Source organism: Cervus canadensis, chromosome 4 (assembly GCF_019320065.1).
Source record: "Cervus canadensis isolate Bull #8, Minnesota chromosome 4, ASM1932006v1, whole genome shotgun sequence".
NCBI classification, from domain to species: Eukaryota; Metazoa; Chordata; class Mammalia; order Artiodactyla; family Cervidae; genus Cervus; species Cervus canadensis.
Window position 1 is genome coordinate 66,257,927 of NC_057389.1, and position 19,829 is coordinate 66,277,755.

The 19,829-nt window shown below is 35.5% G+C and overlaps 1 protein-coding gene across 1 annotated transcript; it reads right to left on the reverse strand.

The window, feature by feature from the left end:
- Window positions 1–16,705: 16,705 nt before the first annotated feature.
- On the reverse strand, window positions 16,706–17,653 carry LOC122439422 (olfactory receptor 2AJ1-like). Its single transcript, XM_043464464.1, has one exon. The coding sequence runs from the start codon at window positions 17,651–17,653 to the stop codon at window positions 16,706–16,708; it is 948 nt and encodes a 315-aa protein (XP_043320399.1).
- Window positions 17,654–19,829: the final 2,176 nt, after the last annotated feature.

Below are 19,829 nucleotides of genomic sequence, written 5' to 3' on the forward strand. Positions count from 1 at the left end.
AAAGAAATCAAAGAGGACACAAACAGATGGAGAAACATACCGTGTTCATGGATTGGAAGAATCAATATTGTCAAAATGTCTATTCTACCCAAAGCAATCTATAGATTCAATGCAATCCCTATCAAGCTACCAACGGTATTTTTCACAGAACTAGACCAAAGAATTTCACAATTTGTATGGAAATACAAAAAACCTCGAATAGCCAAAGTAATCTTGAAAAAGAAGAATGGAACTGGAGGAATCAACCTGCCTGACTTCAGACTATACTACAAAGCCACAGTCATCAAGACAGTATGGTACTGGCACAAAGACAGAAATAAAGATCAATGGAACAGAATAGAAAGCCCAGAGATAAATCCACGAACTTATGGACACCTTATCTTTGACAAAGGAGGCAAGGATATACAATGGAAAAAAGACAACCTCTTTAACAAGTGGTGCTGGGAAAACTGGTCAACCACTTGTAAAAGAATGAAACTAGAACACTTTTCTAACACCATACACAAAAATAAACTCAAAATGGATTAAAGATCTAAATGTAAGACCAGAAACTTTAAAACTCCTAGAGGAGAACATAGGCAAAACACTCTCTGACATAAATCACAGCAAGATCCTCTATGACCCACCTCCCAGAAATTGGAAATAAAAGCAAAAATAAACACATGGGACCTAATGAAACTTAAAAGCTTTTGAACAACAAAAGAAACTATAAGCAAGGTGAAAAAACAGCCTTCAGAATGGGAGAAAATAATAGCAAATGAAGCAACAGACAAAGGATTAATCTCAAAAATATACAAGCAACTCCTGCAGCTCAATTCCAGAAAAATAAATGACCCAATCAAAAAATGGGCCAAAGAACAAAACAGACATTTCTCCAAAGAAGACATACAGATGGCTAACAAACACATGAAAAGATGCTCAACATCACTCATTATGAGAGAAATGCAAATCAAAACACAATGAGGTACCGTTACACGCCAGTCAGGATGGCTGCTATCCAAAAGTCTACAAGCAATAAATGCTGGAGAGGGTGTGGAGAAAAGGAACCCTCTTACACTGTTGGTGGGAATGCAAACTAGTACAGCCCACTATGGAAACAGTGTGGAGATTTCTTAAAAAACTGGAAATAGAACTGCCATATGACCCAGCAATCCACTTCTGGGCATTACACACTGAGGAAACCAGATCTGAAAGAGACACGTGCACCCCAATGTTCATCGCAGCACTGTTTATAATAGCCAGGACATGGAAGCAACCTAGATGCCCATCAGCAGACTGAATGGATAAGGAAGCTGTGGTACATATACACCATGGAATATTACTCAGCCATTAAAAAGAATTCATTTGAATCAGTTCTAATGAGATGGATGAAACTGGAGCCCATTATACAGAGTGAAGTAAGCCAGAAAGATAAAGAACATTACAGCATACTAACACATATATATGGAATTTAGAAAGATGGTAACGATAACCCTATATGCAAAACAGAAAAAGAGACACAGAAATACAGAACAGACTTTTGAACTCTGTGGGAGAAGGTGAGGGTGGGATGTTTCAAAAGAACAGCATGTATACTATCTATGGTGAAACAGATCACCAGCCCAGGTGGGATGCATGAGACAAGTGCTCGGGCCTGGTGCACTGGAAAGACCCAGAGGAATCGGGTGGAGAGGGAGGTGGGAGGGGGGATCGGGATGGGGAATAAGTGTAAATCTATGGCTGATTCATATCAATGTATGACAAAACCCACTGAAATGTTGTGAAGTAATTAGCCTCCAACTAATAAAAAAATTAAAAAATAAAAAAGATACCAGATTAGTTTTCAGAGAGTTTTGAACTTACTGTCACCATAAAGTCTGCCTAAATTCTTTGAAATTTTTGATCATAGTTGTACCTGAATATCCACAGATAATAATTAGTTTGTATTGCCAGTAGTTATTTAGAATTTACAGTATTGTAAAATGGCTTTCAAATATTCTGAATCACCAGGACAATATCTCTGGGGTCCAGCCAAGCATAATTCTCCACAGTATTCTTTAATGGAATACGACTTAAAATTTCATACTTTTGCAAGTTTTTATACAACAGATTCTACTAAAAAGGACCAAGAGTGTATCATTTTTATTTTTTAGGGATTTTGAATTAATATTCTTATTAAATGTTTAAGTATGTATTTTTAATTGTACACAAAAAGGTAAAAGCATGAAACTTATGATATCTAGCATACACAATATTTGTATGTGCAGCTTATAATACACAGAACCTAAAGGTAAAATAGCTACAGCTACATTTGAGACATATCTGAAGCAACAATGTATTTTCTAAACCAGAAGTTTATCTTATAGAAATTATTCATGTATTATTAGAGATAGTGGATGTATTACAATTATCTAGTTTTTTGTGTGTGTGCTTCTAAATAATATATTTCATGAGATTTCACAATAATGAGTCCTATTATTAGATAGAAAACTAGGAAAATGGATAGGCTAATATCTTGAGAGAGAAATGAAAATGATTACTATGTATATACTTTGAGCTTGGATTCATATGAAAGATCAGTTTACTAGGCTTTATAGTTTAGGGTCAAAATTATATCTAATCCTAGTTCTACTAGACATGTAAACTGGGATTAATGAATTTAACTCTATGGGCCTCTATAAGTGAGCATATAAAAATCACAATAAAATATAATTCACATGGTTAGAATGGTTAATATCAAAGAACTATGACAAGAAGTGTTGCCAAGCTTGTGGAGAAAGGGAATCCTTCTTCAGTCTTGGTGGGAATGTAAATTGAAACAACCACTATGGATAGTATGAAGATTTCTCAAAATATTAAAAATAAATCTGGCAATCCATCTATAAATATGTTTCAAGGGAAATGAATTAATATTAGAAAGAGATATCTTCTTATGCCTATTTCAGCACTGTCTGCAATAACTAATTGTCTATTAATAAATAAATTGATTTTTCTAAATGGAAAAAAATATGTCATTGAAATATTACATAGTCTTAAAAATAATATATTTCTATTTGCATCAACATGGATGAACCTAGAAAACACTATGCGAAGCAAAATAAGCCAGACACAGAAGGACAAATATTGCTTGAATTTACTTTTTCCTGAAATCTAAAATAGTCAAGCTCACAGAACCAGAGAGTAGAAAGCCTAAAGGGAGTTAGAAATAGAGAGATTTGGGTCAAAGGCTGAAATGCTTCCATCATACAAGATGAGAAAGTTCTGTAGATTTAATGCAGAACAATGGAAACAGTAAACAATAGTGAAAAGTAAATAGTCTATTGCACACTTACAAAGTTATAGGAAAGTAAGTACAAAGTAACTTAAACAGAAATAAAAAGGTGACCGTGCAAGTTGAATTATATGTTAATGACATTGATTTAATGATTATTTCAGAATGTGTACATATATCAAAACATCAATCTGTATCCCTTAAATATATACCAATTTTATTTGTCAATTGTAGCTTCAGTTCAGTCGCTCAGTCGTGTCCAACTCTTTTGCGACCCCATGAACCACAGCACGCCAGGCCTCCCTGTCCATCACCAATTCCCAGAGTTTATACAAACTCATGTCCATTGAGTCGACGATGCCTTAATAATGCTAGAAAAAAGTTATTACAAGATTGTATGAGAAAATGTATACTGCTGACATTACACATGCCTTGGATAAGTTATCACTGAGCAGTAGTTGCAACATTTACCTTCTTCATCACCACTAACAGCAATATCTACATAACCACGTCACTTTCATCTACACCCTTGTCACCTCAAAATTTATCAGACGGCATGGTTCACAAAATGTTCTAATATTCATTACTATATGATTTTAACAAAGTATCTTAGATTATAAATGAAGATGTTATTATTATTCCATTGGTATTTTAGTGATATGTATGGAAAGTTAAAGAAATAAAATGCAAAAATTAAACACAGGGATGAAGTACACTTAGTACAATTTGTGTTTGGAAAAAAACCTGGGTAACTGTAATATATCTGCTATTGATATTTTTAAGAATACCTGAGTATTGCACAAGATGCTCTGAAATTTAGAAAATGCTTTATTGCCTCAGAAATGTCTCAAATTAGGTGATTATAATTTTGCCTTTGTTAGAAGCTCCATTTTATATTTTTGCAAAAGATGAAGACAAGAAACAATTTAATTGAAAATAGAAGATTCATATAAGTTAAATGTGCATAAAAATACTAAGTTTACTCTGGAACCATGCTAACTACTGGCTCATAGGAAGGTGACCATATTTTTATTAGTAAATGAAATCCAAAAAAGAAGTTTGTTAATAATATCAACTATTGACTATAACATTAATCTCACTGTGTTTCACTACTTCTTCACAGTAATTATTAGGATTGACACCATTTTGAAAAGTTTACAAATACGTATATTCATCTCTCACCCCTGCACTTGATGTTTTAGATAATTCCATGAAGACTCTCTAGCAACCACAATCCCTGGGCTACTCTAACTGGAAATTCAGTGTAACGTTTATATTGTGTGTGTTCACCTTGGAAAGTCCATTAATGGAGGTTAAGTCACTAACAGCTCAGATTAGTCATAAGCCAAGAGTGGGGAAGAAGTGCTGAAAATGAATGTCCTTAGATATTTTTATAGATATGTTAAGAGTCAATTTGGTGTGAAAAGAAACAAAATATTTTTACTCAAGTTATTCCAGTGTTAATATGACTCTAAAGGGTTATGGAATCATATATCTTCTATTTTGTAATTCAGTAAGTGCATAAAATACTGGAGTACTTCTTTTTATTGTGTTCACTTTATTGCTCTTCAATTTGAAATTTTCTGGCAACCTTGTGTTGAACAAGTCTATCAGTGCCATTTTTCCAATAGTATTGCTCACTTTGTGTGTCATCTTTTGGTAATTCTTACAGTATTTCACACCCCCCAACAGCCAAAAGATTATGACTCTCTGAAGGCTCAGGTGATGACGAGAACTTTTCAGCAATAAAGTATTTTTAAAAGGAGCTATGTACCTTTTTAGAAGCAATGCTCCTACACACTTACTTGAATATAGTAGAATGTAACATAGTTTTTATATGTACTAGGAAACAAACAAAAAAAAGTTGTATATGATTCTCTTTATTGCCATATTTGCTTTATTACAGGGATCTGGAAACAAATTTTAAATATTTGTTAGGTGTACCTGTAATGTGGAAGCACTTTATTTTTCAGTTTTGAACATATTAAGTAGAAATTGAATACATTAAAATGAAATGTGACGCATTTAACATGGAATCATAAGGAGAAATTCTAAAAATTTCAAACAATTAATGTGCAATTTTAAATTTTTTGATGTTATTTATTTTCAAGTTGTTTTCTTTATATTGTAGTTTACCATTATTACCATTAATTATAAAACACATTTATAATTTTATAATAGATAAGAAAGTATTAGCAATACTCTGATGTGATAGTGTTTAGATAATATTCAACTGCATTTTTTATTACAGGTGATATTATAAATGTTCTTAGATTTCCTTTGGTCTAAGTATGTGCATTATGACTTGTTTCTCTTGGTAAGTGGTATTACTAATGTAGTTTAATGCATTTGTTTTCTGGCTCAGATGGTAAAGCGTCTGCCTGCAATGTGGGAGACCTGGGTTCGATCCCTGGATCAGGAAGATCCCCTGGATGGAGGAAATGGCAACCCACTCCAGTACTCTTACCTGGAAAATTCCATGGATGGAGTAGCCTGGTGGGCTACAGTCCATGGGGTCACAAAGAAGCAGACACGACTGAGTGACTTCACTTTGACTTTTTGACTTTTAACAAAATTTACCATTTTAACCATCTCATTTACACAATCCAGTGACACTAAGTACATCCAAATTTTTATGAAATTATCACCACCATTCATTTTCAGAACATTTTTATTACCCCAATATGAAACACCTCACCATATAAACAAAAATTCTCTCTCCTTTTCTCCACACAGCTTTGCTAATCATGATTCTGTCTCAATGAATTAAAAAACAAACAAACAAACATTTTATTTTGTACTGGGGTATAGCTGGTTAACAAACAATGTTATGAAAATTTTAGGTGAACAGTGAAGGGACTCAGCCATACATTTACAAGTGTTCTCTCTCCCCCAAACGCCCCTCTCTTCCAGGCTGCCATACAACACTGAGTAGAGTAACATGTGCCATACAGTTGGTCCTTGTCGGTTATTTATTTTAAGCATTGCAGTGTGTACAAGGCCATCCCAAACTCCCTAACTACCCCTTCCCCCCAGCAACCATAAGTTATATGTACATAAGTTCATTTGTATCATTTTGTTTTGGATTACACACATAAGGGATGCCATACAATATTTTTCCTTCTCTGTCTGACTTACTTCACTCAGTATGGCACTCTAGATTCATCTATGTTGCTGCAAATGGCATTGCTTCATTCTTTGTAATGGCTGAGTAATAGTCTATTGTGTGTATATAACTCATCTTCTTTATCTGCTCCTTTTTTGATAGATATTTAGCTTGCTTCCATGTCTCAGCTATTGTAAATAGTGATGCAATTAATATTGGGGCACATGTACCCTTTTGGATCATGTTTTACTCTGGATATATGTGCAGGAGTGGGATTGCAGGGTCATATGTTAACTCTATTTTCAATTTTCTAAGGAACCTGTATACTGTTCCCAATGGTGACTGTACCCATTACATTCCTACCAACAGTGTAGGAGGGTTCCCTTCCCTCTCCATCCTCTCCCTCTCCATCCTCTCCAGTATTTATTGTTTGTGTATTTTTGATGATACCCATTCTGGCTGGTGTGAGGTGATATCTCACTATAGTTGATTTGCATTTCTCTAATAATTAGCAATACTGAACATCTTTACACATGTCTATTGGCTATCAGTTTGTTTTCTTTGGAGAAGTGTCCATTTAGGTCTTCTGCCCATTTTGGGGGTGGGTTATTTTGATGCTGTTAGCATTATCAGGTATTTGTTAATTTTGCAGTGCATGCTGAGTCGCTTCAGTCATGTCTGACTCTTTGTGACTCTGTGGACTGTAACCTGCCAGGTTCCTCTGTCCATGGGGATTCTCCAGGTAAGAATTATGGAGTGAATTGCTATGCCTTTCTCCAGGGGATCTTCTTGACCCAGGGATTAAACTTGTATCTCCTATGTCTCCTGTATTGGCAGGAAGTTACTTTACCACTCAGTTCAGTTCAGTTCAATTCAGTCACTCAGTCATGTCCAACTTTGCAACCCCATGAAACATAGCACGCCAGGCCTCCCTGTCCATTACCAACTCCCAGAGTCTACCCACTAGTGCCAACTTAATGGTCACATCATTTGCAAATATTTTCTACCAGTCTCTGGTTTGTCTTTTCATTTTGTTTATTTATTTATTTATTTACTTATTTATTTATTCTGTGCAAAAGCTTTTAGGTTTATTGCAGATACTGTTTGTTTATTTCTGGTTTTATTTTCATTATTCTGGGAGAAAAAAAATTTGAAAAAGATATTGCTGTGATTTTTGTCAGAGTGTGTTCTGCCTATGTTTTCCCCTAAGGGTTTTATAGTGAAAGGTCGCAGATTTAGGTTTTAATCCATTTTCAGCTTATTTTTGTATACAGAGTTAATCTAATTTCATTGTTTACATGTAGCTGTCCAGTTTGCCCAGCAACAATTGTTGAAGAGACTTTCTTTCCAACATTGTGTAGTCTTGCCTCCTTTGTCATGGATTAATTGGCCATGGGTGTATGTTTTTATTTCTGGATGTACTATCCTGTTCCATTCATCTTTATTTTTATTTTTGTGTCAGTACCATACTGTTTTTATGATATTAGCTTTATAGTACAGTCTCAAGACACATACCTGATTCCTTCATCTCCATTTTTCTTTCTCAAAATTGTTGTGTGTCTCCATACAAATTTTGAGATATTCCATTCTAGTTTTGTGAAAAATGCCATTGGTAAACTTATAGGGATTGCTTTGAATCTGTAGATTGCCTTGGGTAGTATAGTCATTTTGACAATATTGATTCTTGCAATCCATGAACATGGTATATGTTTTCATCTGTTTATGTCTTATTCAGTTTCTTTCATCAGATCTTAGTTTTCCCAGTACAAGTCTTTTGTCTCCTCAGGTAGGCTTATTCCTAGATATTTTACTCTTTTTGATATGATAATAAATTGAATTGTTTCTTGGATTTCTTTTTCTAATTTCTCACTGTTAGTATATAGAAATGCAACAGATTTCTGTGTATTAATTTTGTAACTTGCAACTTTACCAAATCCAGTTGATAAGCTCTAGAAGTTTTCTGGCACCATCTCCAGGACCTTCTATGTATAATATCACATCATCTCCTAACAGTGACAGTTTAACTTCCTCTTTTTCATTTTGGATTCCCCTTTACTTCTTTCTCTTCTCTGATTGCTGTAACTAGGACTTCAAAACTCTGTTGAATAAGAATGGTGAGAGTGGATTTCCTTATCTTGTTCCTGACCTTAGAGAGATTGCTTCAACTTTTCACTATTGAGTATGATGCTAGCTGTAGGTTTGTAATATATGGCCTTTATTATGTTGAGACATATTCCCTCTATGCCCACTTTCTGGTGATATTTTATCATAAATGGGTGCTGAATTTTGTCAAGAGTGTTTTTCTGCATATATTGAGATGATCATATGGTTTTTATTCTTTAGATTGTTGACATGGTATATTACATTTATTGATTTGTGAATGCTGAAGAATCCTTGCATCCGTGGTGTGAATCCCACTTTATCATGTTGTATAATCTCTTTAATGTATTGTTGGATATGGATTGCTGGATTTTGTTCAAGATTTTTATATCTATGTTCATCAATGATATTAGCTTGCAATTTTCTACTTTTGTGGTATTTTTGTCAGAGTGATGGTGGACTCATAAAATAACTTTGGAAGTTTAGCTTCCTCTGCTGATTGTGGTTTTCTTTCTGGAGGCTGCAGGACTGTGGTTCTTCTTGCCTTTTCTCTCTGCCCTCTGGTGGATGAGGCTAAGAGGCTTGTGCAAACTTCCTGATGAGAGAGACTGGAGGTTGGGAAAACTGAGTCTCTGGTGGACAGAGTGGTGCTCAGTAAAACTTGAATCTAGTGGTCTGCTGATGGCTGGGGCTGTGCTCCCTCCCTGTTAGTTGTCTGGGCTGAGGTGATCCAGACCTGGAGTCTACTTGCTCTGTTGCTGTTGTTCAGACTCTAAGTCGTGTCCCACACTTTATGACCCATGGCCTGCAGGACACTAAGCTTCCCTGTCCTTCATTATCTCCTGGAGTTTGGTCACATTCATGTCCATTGAGTTGATAATGCTATCCAATCATCTCATCCTCTGTCCCACACCCACCCCCACACCCTCTCCTCCTACCCTTAATCTTTCCCAGCATCAGGGTCTTCCAACGAGTCAACCCTCCGCATCAGGTGGCCAAAATATTGGAGCTTCAGTTTCAGCATCAGTCCTTCCAGTGAATATTCAGGTTTGATTTCCTTTAGGATTGACTCATTTCATCCCTTTGCAGTCAAAGGAACTCTCCTCTTTCACTCTCATCAAGAAGCTTTCCTGCTGGTAAGCTTCTCAGTGGTAAAGAATCTACCTGCAATGCTGCAGACCTGGGTTTGATCCCTGGATTGGGAAAATCTGCTGGAGAAGAAAATCTCAACTGAAACTCCAGTATTCTTGCCTGGAAAATCCCATGCACAGAGGAGCCTAGCAGGTTCCAGTCCATGGAATTACAAAGAGTCGAACACAACTTAGTGACTAAACACTCCCAAGAGGCTCTTTAGTTCCTCTTTGCTTTCTGCAATTGGAGTGGTAGGGCTGCAGGCTCTATTGTATGGCTAATGGTGACCTCCCAGAGGTCTCACATCAAGGGACACCTCCCAGGACTCTTGCTGCCAGTGCTAATGTCCCACTAAAGCCACTGCCAAGCCATGCCTCCACAAGAGACCCTCCAATACTCGCACATCAGCCTGACTCAGACTCCTGTGGTATCACTGCTTGTTTCCCCTGGGTCCTGGTGTGCACATCGTTTTGTTTGTGCCCTCCAAGATTGGAGGTCCTGTGAAAGTCCTGCAATCCATTTCTTCTGGCTTTTAAAGTCAGATTCCTTAGGAATTTCTAGTCCTTTTGCCAGATCCCCAGTCTAGGAAGCCTGATGTGGGACTCAGAACCTTCACACTAGTGTGAGAACTTCTTTGGTATTATTGCTCTTCAGTACCAGCAGGTATGGGATTTGATTTTATCATGATTATACCATCTCATTGCAGCTTCCATTTGTCCTTGAATGTGGGGTATCTTTTTTTGGTGAGTTCCAGCATCTTCCTGGAAGTGGTTATTCAACATCTAGTTGGGATTTTGGTACTCTGGCAGGAGATGATGATTATATGTCCTTCTACTCCACCATCTTGAACTATTCTTGTTGATTACTTTTAAATTAGCAAAATGGGATGGTCCAAATTCTTGCAAACATGTCAAGGTCATTGTAAAGGCACTCCCTAGTTGTTCACTGTCAACTGCCAGTCAAATTGCTCCTCCCAGGCCAGTTAGAGATCATCTCATTGGTCCCACACATTTACACCTCAGGAGGGAGAGAGGATACAGTGGGGCACATGGGGAGGCTGTAGGTCAGGAAGCAGCAGGCCACTGCAGGGTTGGGAGGTTTGGCTGCAGTTCAGTGGCAAGCAGAGAGGTGGTATTGCAGTGGTGGTGGCTAAATTTATTTGTTGTATGTACCTCATAAAAGTGGAATCATACAATATTTTTCTTTTTGTGTTTGACTTATTTCAGTAAGTGTATGCAGAGTTCATCTATTTTGTAGCATGTATCAGAATTTACTATTAAATTCAAACTATATTCCATTTTATGTATATAGCCCATTTAAGAACTACTCTATTCCTGTGAACATGATGTAATACAAATATCTGTTCTACTTTCTGACTTCAATTATTTTTATGTATACATAGAGCATAATTGTTGGTTCATAAGGTCATACTATGATCAAGTTTTAGAGGAATCACATATTGCTTTTCATACCTGCTTATCATTTTACATTCTAACCAGAAGTGGACAAAGAGTTCAGCTTCTCCACACCTTACCAACAATTGCTATTTCTTTCTTTGTTATTTTTGTTATTTGTTTGTTTGTTTGTCTGTTTTTTTTTTCAATGCTAACACTCTAACTTTGAAGGGTTATTCCATTGTGGTTTTGATATGGATTTCCCTAATGACTAATGATGCTAGCCATCTTATCATGTGCTTATCAGGTATTTCTATACATTTTAGAAAAATATGTACTCAAATTTTTCACTCATGTTTTAATTTGGTTTTGTTGTTTTTTAATATTTGTTGTTGAACAATTTTTTTTAATGCTAAGATTTATTTATACATTCTGGATATTTTCCTTCATAAGATATATATTTTTTTCTAATTATATTATTTTCTCTCTTTAATCTACTGAGAATGTTCTTAAATGCACAATTTCCTTTCATTTATTTAATTAAATAAATTAATTTTCCTTTTGTCATCTGTGTTTTCTTGTCATACCCACAAATATTTGCTAAGCTCAATGTAATAAAGCTTTTCTTCTCTGTTTATTCCAATGGTTTTTATAGATTCAATGCTTATTTTTAAGCTTTTAATCAATTTTGAGTTAATTTTTTTTTTATTTGTTTCAGGCTAATTACTTTACAATATTGTAGTGGGTTTTGTCATACATTGACATGAATCAGCCATGGATTTACATGTATTCCCCATCCCGATCCCCCCTCCCATCTCCCTCTCTACCCGATCCCTCTGGGTCTTCCCAGTGCACCAGGCCTGAGCACTTGTCTCATGCATTGAGACAATTGAGAAAATTGAGTTAATTTTTAAATGTTGTATGGATAATGGTTCCATATTCTTCTTTTGCATTCCAAAATTCAGTTTTCTTATTATGATTCATTGAAAATAGTGTCCTTTCCTTAATGAATAGTCTTGGCAGCCTTGCTGAAAATTGCATAATCTTACACCTGAGGATTCCTTTATGATTCCTCTATTCTATTTAATTCATCTATTGGTCTGTTTGTATGTAAGCTACTTTAATTAGTTATATATATATATATATATATATATATATATATATATATACACACACATATATATGTAATTAGTTTTGAAATAAGAATGAAAAATTGTTTTTCTATTTGAAGATTAAATTCCATTATTATTCAACATTAATTTTAGAGTATGCTTCCCTATTTTGCAGAAAAAAATCATGGGGATTTTGATAAGGAATTCATTGACTCTGTAGGTAGTTCTGGATATTCTTATTATTGTAAGAATATTATTATCCCAATCCATGAACATGGAGTATAAAGGTACTTATTTTTATCTCCTTTAATTATTTCAGGAATGATTGATAGATATCACCATGTAAGTGTTTCATATTCTTAGTTGGAATTTTCCAAAGTATTTTGTTTATGTTATGGTAGATGGAATTGTTTTCTAAACTTTCTTTTAACATGTTTATTGCTAGGGTAAAGAACACAACTGATTTTTGTTTTTTATTTTGTATCTTACAACTTTGCTGACCCTGTTTATTAACTTTAACTGTGTGTGTGTGTGTGTGATCTTTAGGAATATTTAGGATAATATAACATCGTCAATAAATAGATGGACTTACTCATTTTATTTCAACTTGGATATCTTTTGATACTTTAGCCTAATTGCTCTAGCTGAAACCCTCAACACTGTGTTGAACAGAATTGGTGGAAGTGGGCATATTTGACTTCTTTCTGTACTTCGAGGAAAAGCATTCAGCTTTTCACAATTAAGCATAAGATCAACTATGCTTTTTTTCATGTCAATCTTTTATATGTTGAGGATTTTCTTTGTCTAGTTCCAGATTGTTGGGTTATTTTATCATTGAAGGGTGTTAAGTCTTGTCAAACCCCTTCTTTCCTTCATGGATTTAGAGTATCATGTATTTTATTTCCCCTCTCATTCAAGTAAGATGATGCATTATGTATGTTTAGTTTCCTATGGTGAACATTTCTTGTATTTTATGATTAAATCAAATCAGGTGATTGTGTGTAATCTTTTTGATATACTCAAAAAATTGATGAATTTTTTGCTGGTATTTAGTTAAGAATGTTGTCTAAAGGCCTTTATTCATATCAATGTCTTTTCCTTTTTAAAAAATATAAATGTATTTATTTTAATTGGAGGCTAATTACTTTACAATATTGTAGTGGTTTTGCCATACATTGGCATGAATCCACCACGGGAGTACATGTGTTCCCCATTTTGAACCCCCCTCCTTCTTCCCTCCCCATCCCATCCCTCTGGGTCATCTGAGTGCACCAGCCCTGAGCGCCCTGTATCATGCATTGAACCTGGACTGGCGATCCGTTTTGTGTATGATAATATACCTGTTCCAATGCCATTCTCCCAAATCATCCCACCCTCGCCCTCTTCCACAGAATCCAAAAGACTGTTCTATACATCTGTGTCTCTTTTGCTGTCTTGCATATAGGGTTATCGTTACCATCTTTCTAGATTCCATGTATATGTGTTAGTATACTGTGTTGGTGATTTTCTTTCTGGCTTACTTCACTCTGTATAATGGGCTCCAGTTTCATCCACCTCATTAGAACTGATTCAAATGTATTCTTTTTAATGGCTGAGTAATATACCATTGTGTATATGTACCACAGCTTTCTTATCCATTCATCTGCTGATGGACATCTAGGTTGCTTCCATGTCCTGGCTATTATAAACAGTGCTGTGATGAACATTGGGGTACACGTCTCTTTCAGTTCTGGTTTCCTCAGTGTGTATGCCCAGCAGTGGGATTGCTGGGTCATATGGCAGTTCTATTTCCAGTTTTTTAAGGAATCTGTACACTGTTCTCCATAGTGGCTGTACTCATTTGCTTTCCCACCAACAGTGTAAGAGGGTTCCCTTTTCTCCACACTCTCTCCAGCATTTATTGCTTGTAGACTTTTGGAGTCAAAAGGGGGAGAGAGAAATCAAACCAGTAATCTCACTCCTACTTAAAAATGGGTACTGAAGATTGGGTTCTTAAAGGTATAAAATTGATAACAAATACCAAAAAGCAAAGATTAAAAATCTAGAGTAGAGTTTAGATTCTCAAAAATACAATATTAAAACAAAACAAAACAAAGTCACAAAAATTATAAATACAAATATATAACATATATATAATATATATATTTTATAATTATATATATATAAGTTTTCTTTATAAATTGGGTCTTTTTTTCAAGGTAATAGGTTATAAAAATGAAAATTAAAGGAGTAATAGAGGACTTAAAAATAAAATAAAAATTAAAAAAGTTAAAAATTTAAAAAATGGTAATAGTTAAAATATATCTAGGAATTTCTCTGGAGCTGTTGTGGGGTCAGTTCATTTTCAGATAGTTCCTTGATCTGGCTTATACTTTTCAAGATTTATAGGCCCCTTCCAATGTATCGGTGCTAACTACAGGGTTTTAATCTTTTGCACCTGTCACTTCCAAAGCAGTTCCCTCTGTTTATTTCAGCTTCTTGTTTGCTGGTCTCTTCAGTGTTTAACTTCTGCCCTGACACAAGGGGGCGGTGGTGGTCACTTATTTAGGCTCGCTTGTTCAGTCGTGCTGTGGGGAGGGGGGAACACTGCAAACAAACCTGACTGGCGTGTGTGGGGAGTGCTCGCAGCGTCTCAGCTGCACTGGGGTTGCCCCCACTCAGGGCGTGTGCGCTTTCCCCGCCTACACTGCTCAGGCTCCAGGTTGCTCTGTGGGGAACTGTCTGAGGCAGGCCCTGGGTTGCCTGCAGTTTCCAGGTCTAAGCCTCTCAGGTTCAAGGTCTCGAGTACTCCCCAAAGGCGCAGACTCGGTTGGGCCTGCGTTTTGTGCCCTTCCCAGGTCCGAGCAGCTCAGGTGACCAGGTGCTTGGCGAGCGCAGTCACCCCCAGGCAGGCAGTAAGTCTTATCGCCTCCCCCCACCCCCCGCCCCGTTCCAATCGCTTGGTTTTCTGGGTGTAAAACTGGGCGTGCCTTCTCAGGTGTGCCCTGTGTCTCTTCTGGGGAGCTGATCTCTGGCTGCAACCCTCCCGGCGGATGTCAACCGTCCAGAATCTCAAGAACTCTTGGTTATCCGCAGCCTGCTAGCTCTCCCCTGGTATTTGCTCAGTCCTTTGTTCTGTGAGCGGGCCTGGCAGTGCCTCAGGTTAGGACTCTTCGCAGGATAGTTCTCTTTCTCTTTTTTTTAAATTTTCTCTCTCTCTCTCTCTCTCTTTCTCTCTCTCTGGCTATCCCACAGTCTGTGTTGCTATCTCATATCAGTTCCCTCAGATTGCCCTCAGGGCATTCGGACCCTGTCCTTACCCTAAGCAATGCAGGCCATGCCTCCCTGTTCAGGCCCTGCTAGCTGCAAGCGCTGGGAGTTGCCATTAGGCACATAATCTATGGGTTTTATTTATTTATTTTTCCTTCCAGTTATGTTGCCCTCTGAGATTCTAAGATTCCCCACAGATCTGCGGGTGAGAGTGGTGAGAGTGTTTCCTGGTGTTTGGAAACTTCTCTTTTAAGACTCCTTTCTTGGGGATGGATCTCTGTCCCTACCTCTTTTGTCTCTCTTTTTGTCTTTTATATTTTATCCTACCTCCTTTCAAAGACAATGGGATGCCTTTCTGGTTGCCTGATGTCCTCTGCCAGAATTAAGAAGTTGTTTTGTGGAATTTGCTCAGCATTCAAATGTTCTTTCAATGAATTTGTGGGGGAGAAAGTGGTCTCCCTGTCCTATTCCTCCGCCATCTTAGGACCCCTGCCCTCAATGTCTTTTCTTATAGAATCAGTGTAATTATGACCTCATAGAATGAGATAATAAGTGATATCTCCTCCTCTGGTTTTTGGGATGATATGGAAAATAACTGACATTAATTCTGTTATATATGACTGCTAAAATTAACCAGTGACATTATCTGGTTTACAGATTTTCTTTGTTGGGAAATCTTAATTACTAATTTAAACTCCTTGCTAACTATAGGTCTAGTCAGTCTTCATAGGGTGTGTGTTTTGCAAAACTGTACAATATTTTCTTGTGATCTCTTAAAAGTCTACTCTCTTTGTGCCTTTCAAATATATGATATAGCATTTTTAACTGTAATCACCATGCTGTTCATTAATTCCCCAGGACTTATTTATCTCATAACTTCAAGTTTCCATATTTTGCCACCTTCACCTTTTTCACTTATGACTTTTTATAAATTATTGATAATTTACTTTAAGGTTTGAAATATCATTTTATAGTTTCATAAAAATACAGAAATCAAATTAATTTCTCTCTCACATATATCATATATGTATATATCTATATATGATGCGATTATATCATAAAAGATAATTTTTACAAATTTGTACGATTTTAGTGGGAAAATAAAATTAACCTTTAGTCATCTTTGATGTACTATAATTGGAGGTTTAGTGATTATGATTGGCAACATAGAGAGACAGATACAATTTTAGATATATGTATTTATAAAACAAACATCTGTAACAGCTTTACTATTATCAATATTTCAGAAATATCCATCTTTGCACACCTGAAGAGATAAAGACTTTCTAGAGATTTGAATAACAGGTATCCTCTAAATATTTATTATGGAAATAGACAACAATATATACTTTAACCTTTTTCCCTATAACATTTTATGGGGAAAATTACTTCTGAGCATATTTTTCATTGCATCTAAGACATCTTTATTCCTGATACTGTAGATAATTGGGTTGAAAGATGGTGTGAGGATTGTATAGAATATTGCCAGGGATTTATCCTGGCCTGGAGTGTGGTACTTTTTAGGTCTCATGTATGTGAAAATAAAAGGCCCATAGTACATTATGACCACAATCATGTGGAAGAAACAGGTAGAAAATGACTTTTTCCTTGCCTCTTTTGATTTCATTTGGAGGACAGTAAGGAGAATTTGGACATAAGATGCACAGATTAGAGAGGAAGGGATAAACAGGAAAATGATGCCGCTTGCATAAGCTGCTTGTTCATAGCGTGTTGTGTCCACACAGGACAACACCAACATGGCAGGGACTTCACAGAAAAAGTGGTCAATGGCTCTTGAGCCACAAAAGGGAAAGTGAAGTGTGTAAGCTGTGTGAACTATGGAGTTGATTATCCCAATAAACCAGGCCCCTCCAGCCATGAGAACGCTGCCATAGTCATTCATAAGCATGGGGTAGCGCAGTGGGTGACAGATGGCTACATAGCGATCATAGGACATTGCTGCCAGGAGAAGGCACTCACCACCCAAGAGGGTAAGGGATAGAAATATCTGGAAGCCACAAGCTGCAAATGAAATAGTTTTGCTGCCTGACAGAAAGTCAGCGATCATTTTGGGAACAATGTTGCTAGTATGCAAGATATCCATAAAAGAGAGATGGCTGAGCAGGAAATACATTGGAGTGTGGAGTCTTGATTCCCTGTGGATAAGGATAATCATCATTGTATTTTCTGCTATAGTTACAATAAAAATGATGACTATAAAGGAGAGGAAAATCAGACTTGTTTGGGAAGAAGAGAAGAATCCCAAAAGAATGAAGTCACTGCTGGAAGTGTGATTCTCATATCCCATCATGAAATTCTTGCTTTACCTAAAATAAATTAATAAACAAATATAAATAAATAAGAGATAGAGTTAAAAGAAAGAAAAATTGGCATAAATCTCAACCTCCTTTACATTTAACTGTATAATAAGATAAGCATATTCCTTTTTTGCTATATTTTCCAAGTAAAGCCAATGGACCCTCAGTTTTTTAATTGGGCATGTTTTACATGATGGGCATTTATTTGCTGAACAAGTTAATTATTTTATTCATTATGAAATAAACATAATTTGTGTATACTTTATTTATATAAGAATAAACTTAATTATATATTTAATTCCCTGAAATGTTAACACTGCTTTGCTGTCATTTTTTTTTTCTGCTGTCATTTTAAAAGTTTTAAAAGATCAGCATATGAATGGGATTTGCAGATGTGTGCATGTATACATGGCTCTTGCTTTTTCTACTGGTTTGATCTACAGCTCAGTAAAATTTGGTGTAGACAGATTCAGTTTGAAAGCAGTGGTGTTTCCCATGAACTGTCTGATTATAAATTAGTCTCTAAAATCAGTGAATATTACTGCAACTCACATTTAATATATTGATATCCAAAGTTGTTGACTTTTTCTCACTGCAAAGAATCATTTTGTCCTTCTGGTTTTGCTTTTTCCATTAACAGTTTACTTCAATGTAGTCATCCTGAATCAAAACAACACTTCACTTTAGTGTTAAGAAGAATGGACAGTGTCTATTCACACTAAATTCCTGTTAGTTAGTAGAGTCCCTGGACCATGGTAGCTTCCCAGATTCTTATTAGGAAATATTTGACGTATGTTTCTAAGATCTCTGATATGAAAGGTCTTCAATGAGACATCAATTATATTTATGTTTATAGACAGTTTGTTTTGTCTGCACAAGTATGTTTATTATTTTGATTTCAGATATAGGATGTACTCCATTATATATTCCTTAACGTATTTATTATCTTACTTCTATCATATTTCCCCTACCCTTAGGAGGTAGGGGGAAAATGAGGTGTCTAAAATGAAGTACCTAAAATTTTTGCAACCATTTATTGTAAAACAGCTTAATTGGTCAATCAGGCATCTGAATATTCTGCCATGAAACTGGACAGATGGAAAAAAAAATGTGACTTCCAAGATCTGGAATGAAAGCTGTTCTTAAATTCAAGGAGGAATGCTCAAGTGGTGAGCCTCCTTACTCAAAGCTAAAAAGTGGAGTAAACACATGTTACATATCAGACTTCTACATATATACAAGTCTTACTCAAGGTCAAGTCTTTCCCACTCAATTTAGGTTCAAATTTTCCCAGTTTACTAATACTAAATGCTAGAAAAGAGATGTAACACATAGCTTACATCCCTTTATCTTCTAAATGCTTGGAGTCTAAATAGAAAATGATATAATTTTTAGGTATTATTTTAAATTATAAAAGCAGTATGTTTCAGTCTTTCCTTATAGGAAATAGAAATATTTTGTATTCTTTATTCAGTGAATGTACTACACTCAAATCATTTTCATCATTTTGAATTTATCAAGATTCTCAAAATATAGTATATATCAATGCATTTTGACCTGACTCATAATACTTTTTTTCATTTTTCTAGTAGATTTCTTATTATTTAAATTAGGTTTATAGAATATTTCTGCAAACTAAGATTTAAGTAGAAGCCAATCACTAATCTTAAGATATTAATATGTATGGTATTATTATATATTAAATGTATACAATATTTATAAACATACTTAATAGAGTATAGTTGAGCCTACATATTTAGAAGATAATTGTTTGTGTGCTCCTATAATTGGTCTTTAAAGTTTTGACCAAAAGGCAAAGAAAAGATAAAAACTTTATATCATTTCTAAAAAAGATTTTTTTAAAGTGTTTGATATGAGAATGCTTTGCAATATTAATTCTGTGAAAAGCATTTATATTTTATACTATATGACTGTTATTTTTATTTGTAAAAGTTTCCTATAAACTTATAATATCAATGACTCATCTACATGATATTTATAAGTTCTATCACAAAATATTGAGTATCAGATTTGGTTGATGTGCAAACCATTCAAAATATCTCATTGTTACTAATAATTCAACTAATTGCAATGAAATTTCAGGGACGAGGCAATAATCAGACACTGAATTCCCTTAAATATGAATAGAACAAAATCATTACTCATTCT